The sequence below is a fragment of the Aulonocara stuartgranti genome (assembly GCF_965226115.1).
Source record: "Aulonocara stuartgranti genome assembly, chromosome: 2".
Lineage (NCBI taxonomy): Eukaryota > Metazoa > Chordata > Actinopteri > Cichliformes > Cichlidae > Aulonocara > Aulonocara stuartgranti.
This window is the reverse complement of record NC_138940.1, coordinates 25,408,989-25,419,702: the sequence shown is the minus strand read 5'-3', so window position 1 is coordinate 25,419,702 and position 10,714 is coordinate 25,408,989. Positions and strand designations below refer to the sequence as shown.

At 39.5% G+C, this 10,714-nt stretch overlaps 2 protein-coding genes across 2 annotated transcripts; one reads left to right on the top strand and one right to left on the bottom strand.

Moving 5' to 3' along the window:
* Window positions 1-315: 315 nt before the first annotated feature.
* On the bottom strand, window positions 316-6,819 carry thg1l (tRNA-histidine guanylyltransferase 1-like). The gene is given in 8 exon segments (XM_082501898.1): window positions 316-1,468; window positions 3,411-3,518; window positions 5,069-5,157; window positions 5,241-5,410; window positions 5,508-5,698; window positions 5,701-5,770; window positions 5,772-5,885; window positions 6,711-6,819. Coding segments are annotated over 7 exon segments (894 nt in total). The 5' UTR covers window positions 5,876-5,885; window positions 6,711-6,819; the 3' UTR covers window positions 316-1,306.
* On the top strand, window positions 6,270-8,584 carry lsm11 (LSM11, U7 small nuclear RNA associated). The gene is made up of 4 exons (XM_082501887.1): window positions 6,270-6,992; window positions 7,442-7,581; window positions 7,656-7,739; window positions 8,066-8,584. The coding sequence occupies exons 1-4, from the start codon at window positions 6,539-6,541 to the stop codon at window positions 8,390-8,392; spliced, it is 1,005 nt and encodes a 334-aa protein (XP_082358013.1). The 5' UTR covers window positions 6,270-6,538; the 3' UTR covers window positions 8,393-8,584.
* Window positions 8,585-10,714: the final 2,130 nt, after the last annotated feature.

Below are 10,714 nucleotides of genomic sequence, written 5' to 3'. Positions count from 1 at the left end.
CATCTGGCCATTTTACCAGTAGCTTAGTAACCTTATCAGAACTGAAGGACTAACCAAAAAAAAACCCAAATAAACACAAGCTTACAATTTAGGTCACTCCTGAATTTATTGTCTAACTTAGTAGACCTGCGAGTAAATGTTTGGCATTGCATATGCTGTCTTTAAATAACTGCACCACTTGTTCTAACATGTTCTGCTATCTGAACTTTTTAGGCCACACGCTGAACCACTGGGCGGACTGTTTGCCAATGACTCAGGCAGGCAGATTATATATGTTATTAAAGTAACATACAGTATAATATAGTATATGCTGATATTTTAATTACTATATAACTGTATCTGTATATAATTGTTCATGAAGTCATTCTAGATAATGACCGCTGTATATTTGAAACAAAAAGGCCTCCGTATTAGAATTTGCTCCACATCTGTGCTTAGAAAGTTAAATTCTAATTACATAAAATACAGTACAGCTAAATGCTTTTAACAAGGTCACAGAACCAAAAATATCAACTGCAACCGAGTCCACCTAAAGTAACAACATACAGTAGGCTCCTACTAGTTTAGGCTTCCAGCAGCCATTCATACTGAGCCGGTCATTTATAAGTGTGATGATAACTACCCCACAGCGCACATGTCAAGGATAAAGTGTATGCAGGGTGTGTGAGGTATTCTTAGCTCCGATGACAGTGCAGCCCATTCACGTCTCTAAATGGTAAGCTGGCTTCAAGACAAGGCCGTGAGTTCCTGTCAAGGTATTGATTTCTGCTTTACTCTGCTTATTTCTTTTCTTACTGGACACTGCAAGGGAATGCTTTGCAGAAGTAGTATTAAAACTCAAGGATTAGAATTTTAAGGTAAAATAGATTTGACACATGCTGAATACCCCTGAGTAATAAGAGCAGGAGGCCAAGAGAAAATATGTCAAACGTACTGAAAGATCAAGTGTTGGTAGTATTCTAAATGTCATTCATGGTATCAGATGAGGGCATATTTTAGGAAAGGCAACCTTAGGAGAGCCACATGCAGGAGTAAATAGATATCACACTATTAAAACACTCACATCTGCTTTTCTTTAAACATGACAGACATCATTATGCAGTCAAAGAAGGGAAGTTCCAACATATTAGGAATATTTTTATATATGAAAGTAAGAATACATTGGATCTTCATGGGTAACATGTCATTTGACACAAAGTCAATATAAAGCTGTAGCTCTGGAGTGGCTGCTTAAAAGGGTCCGCTTCCGACCACCTCCGAGGTCAGATGCGTTCAGAGTTGTTCTCCTTCAACAGGAAAGGTTCGGTTAGCAGTTGTCATCCTCCAGGATGTCTGGGTGCTCCTCCCAGAACTGCTCTCCTATAAGGTCACAATGGTAGGCCTCTACCCTCCTCCTGCTACGTGTGACGGGCATGTCCTTTTCCTCCCCATTTGGCAGCTTTGTGCGTTTAATGACAGTCTCATCTCGCTAGATAAGACAAATGAGAAAATTGATTAATATAAGTAGTTCAACATTTGGAGAATAGATAAGCAGTACATAATCAATCAGTCCGGTACCTAAACCCTGTAAAATTATTTTGTGGGATTTGGTTTTGAGTGCATTTAAAAAAAAAAACCCTCAGAGGAGCTGGTGCAGTGTGATGCAACCTAACTTAAATTTCTATGAAACCAACGTTTCCTGCAGTTAGTGTCAGGTCTACATCCAGTGCCACAGCAAGTTGCAGCCTGACACACTACACATTACAGTGATTTATACTTTGTTATTTATTTATACATTTGATCCTATGAAAATCTCTTCTTTCCTTTTCTTTGTTTTTGTGTGAGTTTAAATTTCCCTTTCACAACCAAGGAGCATCTAACTGCATAAATAAATGTCCTATTAAAGGAATTGCTACTATTACATGAAAAGGAAATTTCTAAAAATGGCTTCTTGCTATGTTAGTGGCAGAACTCTTTTCTCTTACACTCCATCCACAATGTGAGGTCATGTGCAATAAAAAAAGTGTATGCAGCTGCTGACATTTCTCTTTCATGTACAACAACAGAAATACCAATAAAGGGGAAAAAAGGCAGTGTGGTGATTTTAATGTTTCAATCTCAGACTTCACTGCTTCTAACAAGAAGAAAAACAGACACCATTTGAAAAAGCGAGCCGTTAGTGTGCTTAAACATGCAAAAACAACCACAGACTATATAAATATGGTCACACCCATGGCCCACTGGTTTGTGGACTACTGTTTTGAGTTTGAGAGAGAGGCATTTTGACTGGTGTTATAAATCCTGATCTAACTAGCGAGGGGTGGATGTGACGGAGAAGAAAACTGATGTTGCACCATACAATAGCAATCTATCAACCATAAGGCAGCCATTCTAAAATGCATACCCTGCTTTAACATCTATTTCACAGGAAATTTGGGAATAACTTAAAAAAATAAATAAAACAATGTGTTATGTTAAGGTAGGACTTTCAAAGTTTCAAAAGGTGCGACTTTTACTTTGAAGGCTAATCTTCCCCCTATCCAATTTGCGTCACACTTTCTCAAGTTATTACTGTTACGCTAGTAGTTAGCAAAAGCTTGTGGACAAACAGGAAGAACCGCAGGCAACCTTGGAAACCTGCTAGCAACCAAAGCAATCACTATGAGCTTTTGGGTGCAGCATCTTCTTTGCAAATATTTCACCAAGGAAGATCCAGCAACCTCCAGGTACTCCACTGCCAACCAGTAGAAGAATACACATGTTTCCCTACTGGTCCAATATGGCAGACAAATCTTAAGCAATGTCTACGTGATGTGAATGAGAAACCTCATAACAAGGGAATTGATTTATGCAAGCACAAGAGTTGATCCTGCTGGCTATTTAAAAGAATTCAGGTTTTTAGGCATTTTTTTAAACCTTGGATTCAATTTCTGGACAACAACAAACTTCTATGTACAGGTTCTGACGTCACCTCAAACTGTTAAAAGGTTTTGCCCTAACTTTTTGACACAGAATTTGGTGCATTGCCGCAGGTGGAGCAATTCGTCTGGTTAATTCCAACAAAAAACTCTGACATATTAACTAGGTACTGAACCCCCATGCAGACTGAGTCCAATTTCTTACAGGGACAAGTGGCGTTCATGCACATTAGATTAAGCAATAATAGATTTCGTGCCATGGATGTCCAGGGCTGCACATGTACCGCACTGATTGGATCAGCGTGTCCCTGCACTTCACTGAGAGGCATACCTAACCTGATGAATGGAGGTGGGTGGACTGATCAAAATATCAATAGTATTGACACAAATGCCTGTATCGGTATCGGACTGATAATTGCGTGATAGGATCTATACTTTGTTTCTATCCTTTGAGTTTAGTAGATAGCCCACGGAATAGGGGAATAGATTTAAAACCCTTCTTGAGCACCTCACCTTTTCCCAGATGAGGGTGGTACCTTTCTTGTGGACGGCAGATTCATTGTTGTAGTTGATACCAAATTCTGTGAAGAGGATCTCATTTTTATCTCCAGCCAATGTTCCCTGAAAAAGGCAGAAATACTGTGAGACATCCAAACTTAGGTGTGTAGCTACACAATCCCTCACATGGTCTTTAGATAGTACAGTTTTATAAACAGCTACAACAAAAGCATGACAGGAACACCACCGCCCACCAAACCGCTGGTTATATATAGTGGCTGTTTCTTTTACTTTGGAATTAAAACTAGAAGAAAATCAACAAGAAATAAATAGTAAACCGCTCTGTCATTTTTTTGTTATTATTTGTTGTTGTTATTATTACGTAGGAATTATGAACCATGAATGTTGGATAAGGTATAAATAAATAACTCATGCTGCCTAAACATCCACCCAAAACCCATCAGCTGGTTCCAGACAGCCCCCACAAGAATGAGGTGATTTCCAGAGGACAGCTGCGTCAGTCTGTAGCAGCTGTCATAGCTAGTGACAGACCTGTTCCTGTACACACTATTTTAATGCACAGTAATAAATTGTTCACAATGACGTAGCTGAAAGCTTACATCTTTTAAATAACCTCTTTGTTTACTCGGATGAAATATCAGAAATAGTACCTTGAAACTTATCAGCCCCTAAAGCCAAGTGTTGTGTAAGTATATAAGTGATATTATTAAATGGAGAAGATGTTTGTTTTGTTTTTAAACTGAAATTATACTGATAGATGAATTTTTACAATTAAGACATTCTTAGCTAACGAATCAACCAATTTATTCATTTTCACAGTCCGGGTAGGTAAACTTATATATTTGGGTTTATTACTTTTTGCCAGGTCATGTAAGTTTGTGTTGATGGATAGCTCTACTTGTTTGTTATTGTGGTCTTGGCTCACTCATTTTATACTCTGATTTTTGGGAAATCTGTTGTTCAATAAATATAACACTAATACATAACTAAGAAGTTGTTCTTATGGCTACTTGGGACTCAGGGGAAGGGGATGCCTTTTTCATATTGTGCCAACTGGGGGCTCATCGCCTGTTTCCTCGCTTTTTGGTGGTCTGGTGAGTTATTTGTTTCTAATTCACAATATTCAATACCCTAAATTAACCTTTTAATTTACAAGTAATAGATAATACATAACTATATCAGCACCAGCCATCACTGCCACTAGCTTGTTCCTGATGCTGTTTAGGAGACCAGATACTCGTAGTTGAAAAGCTTTATACCTACCATAACGTATCTGTAGCCAGAAAGAAAAAAATCACCAAGTATGGCAATCAATTATCCTTTATATGGCACATTTTGAGAGATGTGAGCATTCACTGTTGTTTTTTTCTGACACATGATCAGCTGATATGGATCTACAAAACATGCTGCTGGAATCTATTGGTAGGTAGAAGCCAGTGTGTCATTTGGGACATGGTACACTTTGAATACTGTGTGGATGACCTTGACTATAAGCGACAGTCTTTAACATATCGATGCTTACAACCTTAAATATGTGGGCATTACCTTAATATGATTTTTTGATGATACCTTTTTCAAATACTTATATCTGTTAATAAGCACTTGCAGCTGCCAATTTACACTCAAAAATACATTAATCAATTGTGTTTCACCTTTAAGCGATCCTCTGCCTGTGTTGTGCTGAGTCCTTTTCTTTGCACTAACATCCAAAACACTGTGTTGTACAAATTATTTATGTGACCTTAAAGAAACAGAGACACAATGTGACATATTTCCACCACGCCAAATGTGTGATTTACCATTCAGAGCATCATTTGCACTTACAGTCTGCCTGCCTCCAGCTAAGGTAGTCTCTAAGGTTACGATTGCTAGGATATAGGACCACCCGTCCGTCAAATCCCGGAGGGTACAGGAGGGGCTGATTCTCAAAAAACTCCTTCCAGTAAAACACGTACGAGGAGGAGAACTGGGAGGCCACGTGGGTCATGAGCTTACTGTAAGGAAAAGAGGGGACAAAATGAAGTCAGATAAAATGCTAGAAGATGTCTGTGTGAAAATTATGTTATTCAACATTATGTAAAACATCAGCACCTGGCTCTTCTTTTGAACCAGGTAGAAGACCGGTTGAAAACAAAGCTGAACTCATCACTTTGGCCATAGGCAACAACAATATCCTCCAGTTCTTCCATGACAGAGCGTGCACTCCTTGTCATCAGCCCCAAGGCCCTGTCGTCATTGGGCTTTGCAAACTTGTGCTGCTCTGCAAACCTGAAACACATAATGCATTAAGACGCCAAAACAACAATTTGGATTCAAATAGCTCCTGGTGTTTTAGCGCAAATGAAGAATACTCACTTGTGAAAATTGCGACCATCCAGTCTCACGACAATGTAGCAGTTCCGCAGACAGGTGTCATCTGTTTCGAAGTTGCGCACATACTCAAACTTACTTTTGGCCATGTTACTGGATCTGGAGAAAAGACGGACCGAAGGTGTAAGAGAACAGCACGAAACACCAAATCTGCTCGCTGTACTAATTAGCATTGGGATGATCCTGAAGAGAAAGCACAAGGAGCGAAAATTATATGTCAACAGTGGGAAAATATTCAGTCAAAACGGACAACTACTATGATATAAAAAACTAAATTCAATAACTTCAAATGATGGAAAGTGTTATTATTAAAATGATCTGTGTTATACGTATGTCAGTTCTCTATTTAGAGAATATATAAACTAAATATATCTAAATAATAAGAATAATTCTCTTCCGCACATTCAAACACGTTGGTTTGTATACGGTCCGCCCAGAAATTGTGTCGTAGAGGAACTACAATCACCCGGAACACAAATTTTCGGAGCTACGGTAGACTTAAAATAAAACGCAAATAATTTCCCGTTTCTTCAGCCACCTTAAAAATAATGCTTCAATTTTCAATTTTTTTGGATGCTTTGCGGAATTTTTTTTTTAAGTTTTAAAGATTTTACGAAAGTAATTTGCTTTCTAGCGCCATCTTGTGCCTAAATAGAAACTAAACTAGATACTGTACATCTAGGAGGCTATGGGACTTGTAGTCCAGTTGATAAACACGACAAAATACCCAGAATTCCTCGGTTGTTTTGAACATGGAGGAGAGGGAAAAAAGAAGTGTAAATTCAGACAGTAAGGAGACGTTGTCAGCACCCTGCTCCAGCCCGGCCTCGGCGCCGGAGGCTGGCAGTAAAGCCGAGGACGATGGCGCAGATAAACTGGACGTCTGCTCGGATAAATTTGATCCACTCTTGGCCTTGTACTCACCGACAGTGCAGCTTCCCATCCCAAACATCAAGTGCTTCAACAACGTGGCCGAGTACGAGAGCTTTCTGAAGGGCGGCCGCGGGAGAGCTAAACCGGAGAACGTGGAGAAAAGGCAGCGTAAGGCGATGAAAGGCGTGGTTGACCTGGAGCGCATCGAGAGGCTGAAGAAACTCATGGTGAACAACCCGGTATCTGAGTCAGAGGAGGGAGAAAGCAGCAGCGGCACGACGCGGAGGAAGAGGAGGCAGAAACCTGTGAAAAATGTCCTGACGAGAATGCCCCGTAGGTTCAACACTCATCATGTAATGTGTTGGAGACCTAGTCCCGCCTGGGCAGTTTCACTGAGCCGCTTTAAACTTTAGGAGGGACTAGAATACGATATTTGTATTTATTAGAATACACTAAGAACTGACAGACTACCCCAAATAAACCGACAAATAAAATAAAATGTCCCAGTAAAATAGGACTACTGGAGTAATAAAAGACGCAGAATGGCTTGGTTGGCAGGTTCCTAGTTGTGGTTTACGTATAACCCCTTTGCCCCCAATAAAATGAAAACCACATTACAACATTACACACACACATATATATATTTCATTTTTAAAATATTTTATTCATAATTTTAGCATTACTTGTTACTTTAAAGAAGCATCAGTTTTAGCTGAATTCCCTGTATCATTTATCATAATAGGCAGAAGCAGCTGTGCGACCTGCTTGTCTTGTGTTTTCAGTGTGTAAAGGCAGTCCTCTGGGGGAGCTGTACCGCTGCGTGGAGGAGAGGATAAGAGTCAAAGTTCACGTCAGGACTTTCAAAGGTCTGAGGGGAGTGTGCTCTGGCTTTGTCGTGGCCTTCGACAAGTTCTGGAACATGGTCAGTGATCTCATGTGGCATTCTTGAACTACGCAAATTTCGTATCTTAATCGTTGGTTATCTCTCGCTGTCAGGCGATGGTGGATGTGGATGAAACGTACAGAGAGCCTCTGTTTGGAGAGGCTTTCTATCATGAGAAAGCCCTCACCACTACACGGGTAATGGATGAGTTTTCATTCTATATATATATATATATATATATATATATATATATATATATATATATATACACACACACACACACGAGTAAAATTTTGTCCTTCGATTTTCTAAGGAAAGCTAGAAACATTTAGTTTCTAATGACTACTTCATAATAACAGCTATCTGTGCTTTGCTGATTAAATGCTTGCAAGCAAGCTGACAGTAGTATTGCTGGCTTAAATTGTAAAGGTCTTTTTACATATACATATAGAGCACACGGAGCGCTTTTATGTGGTTCAGTTGGATGAAAATCTTAAGAATGATCAAATCTTTGTATCTGCAGCTTTTTGAGAAGCTAAGTCTCCAGGAAACCTCTGAATGTGCTGAGTCGGTGAAGAAGCAGCCTGCAGATTCTCCCAAAGAGACTCCAGAAAGTCGTTCTTCTTCTCCTGCCGTTGGTGTGAGAGGAGACAGCAGGACAGCAGACTCAGATCTGTCAGGAGCTGCTGAAACCGAAAAGGATGCAAACAAAACACTGCTCGTGGTCCAAAGTCCACAGGCTCGCCAGAAGAAAGAAACCAAGACGTACGGCAAGGTCCATACGCGCCACATCAACCAGCTGTTCATCCGTGGCGAGAATGTCATCCTGGTTAACCCCCAGCCGCTCTGATTTTCACTCTTACATTGATCCCGGGCAACAATGCAGGGTTTTTTGGAGCATTCTGCGCTAACTAGTACTGACAAATTCTAGAGATTCAGATGGATCACAGACTGATGATTTATATCATATTGATATGGAGGTTTGTCTTTGCCCACCAGAGAAATGATTTTGCTTTTGATAAATAAAAGCTTTCCAGTTGTAATTACAGAAAAGTGTGTTTGTGTGTGTTTTGTTTTTGCCTGTTTAGTTTATTTGACACCCTGTAAAGGAAACCCAGTGAAATGGCTGTCTCCCAGCAGGTGGCACCATAAACACACCAGAGCCATCGAACAGGCCATTGTCATCTCAAAGAGCTTGTCCCTTTATGTTGCATTTCCCCGCTAGTTTGAATGGGAATGACAGCGCAGTCTCAGCGGACTTCATAAATGCATTATGAATAATTGAGTTTGTGAAGCTCGAGATTGCAGATGGCACTCAAAAGCTGTCATTTGTCTTGACGTCTTAGATTGCTTTTACTCTTTAATGGGCACATTACCCATAAAAGCACGATTTACTGCATCTCTTAGAAGTTGTAAAGATGTTGCATTTTTTTTTTCCTTTTTAAATGACAGAGGTTAGTTTTGGATGATGAGTGGCACAGAACGACCGTCGCTGCAATGTTTCTGGGTCTGCGTCAGATTTCTTTCTGCATTTCAGCGTCTCTTAATTTGTTTAGAGACTGACCCTCTTTCCATATATTTTATGTCATAAGTGGGGCATGTTCTATGAGTAAGGTGAGCTTTTATTCATTTACTGTATATAACGTTACTTTTCATATAATGTATCAGAATATTATTAGTGTAGCCCATTTAAAAGGCCTCTCCAGAGAGGGAAAAAATGGGGTCAATTGTTTAATGCAAGCTGTGTTTGTCACAAAAGTGTGTTCCAACAATCCCTGATGCAGTGTGAGCAGAGCACAGTACTGATTGTGTGGTCTAATTGTGGCAACAACTGCAACATCTGTCTCTTGTGTGTGTTATACCAGAGTAATGAGGCCATCACTTGCACTGGGAGAGACTATAAATTTGACAAATAAAAGAATCCAGCGCTTCCTTAACTGTAACACCAAAAGGATTTTGTTGCATTCCTTAAGTCCCGATAGTCTGAAAGTGCAAAAGGTTCAAAGCATGTGTTGAGCTCAGGAGCTGCAGCTGGCTCGTTGCTTTCTTGATTTATTCTCTTGTGTTCTATAATCAGTGTTTTTTCAGCCTGGGCTACCTTTGCAGGACCCGGCGGGTAAATTGGAATTAGCTCAACTTATCAGAAAACAGAAGTACAGTTAATTAAAGACCTACGTGGACCACAACTGGTTTCACAAGAAAAGTTACTTAATCAGCAATAATGGACAAGCTGAATGATCAAAAAGTGATAAACTCACTGGCTAAAATTAGAGCTAGAGTTATAACTGTTAAGTTTGGATTAACAATTGAAATACAGTCCTGTGCAAAAGTCTTGAGTCACCTCATTTCTTTATATATTGCTAAGAAACCTGGAAACAGGTTTATTCAAACGTGCAAACATACAGGGTTACAATATGCAAGGCAAATCAGAGTTTGCACAATTATAACAAGCGTTAAGGTAAATATTTGGTATGACCACTTCTACGCTTCAGAGGACTGCTTGCATAAGAGTTCAGACTTCTTTAGTTTTTAAGGACATGACTTTCAGATACTGTTAATCTATAGTTTAGTTCCACTCCTTTTGTCCTCCACTTGAGCAGTTTTCTCATTTTAAAATTTTTAAGGACACACTATGCTGCGATATGTCAGGTTTTCACCTATAGATCTGTGAAAATAACCTTGTTGGTGCAAAAAATAAATTCTCAAACTGTGTTTAAAAATTTAATTTTATACTGATTATTTGTGAAGTTGCTTGTTGACCACAAGAGGCAAAAATAACATTCCTCTGAAAATGGTCAGGTACTGGACTGAAAAGGAGTTGAAAAGCAGAAAAGCGTCCAGAGAAAAACTTTGAAAGACCTTTTTAAACATTATATCAGTGTTATAAGAGATCCATAATAAAGATTTGAAGTGGTACAGGAGTCCTTGTGACTGGCCGGCAAAAAGATAAAATGCTGGGGGATCTACCTGAGCTATAATGCATCTGGCAGCGCGTAACTTTTCTCTTTGATTTACAGACGGCCTTTTGAACACCGTCTCGTTACTGGCACAAATTAAACTCCCATCAAGTAAATGTAATTTCCAAGCCAAGTGCAGATGCTTCACTTTTGCTGCTTGAAGCAGTTTTGAATGAGGCTAATGACACAACACACCAAATAACACACACCATTAG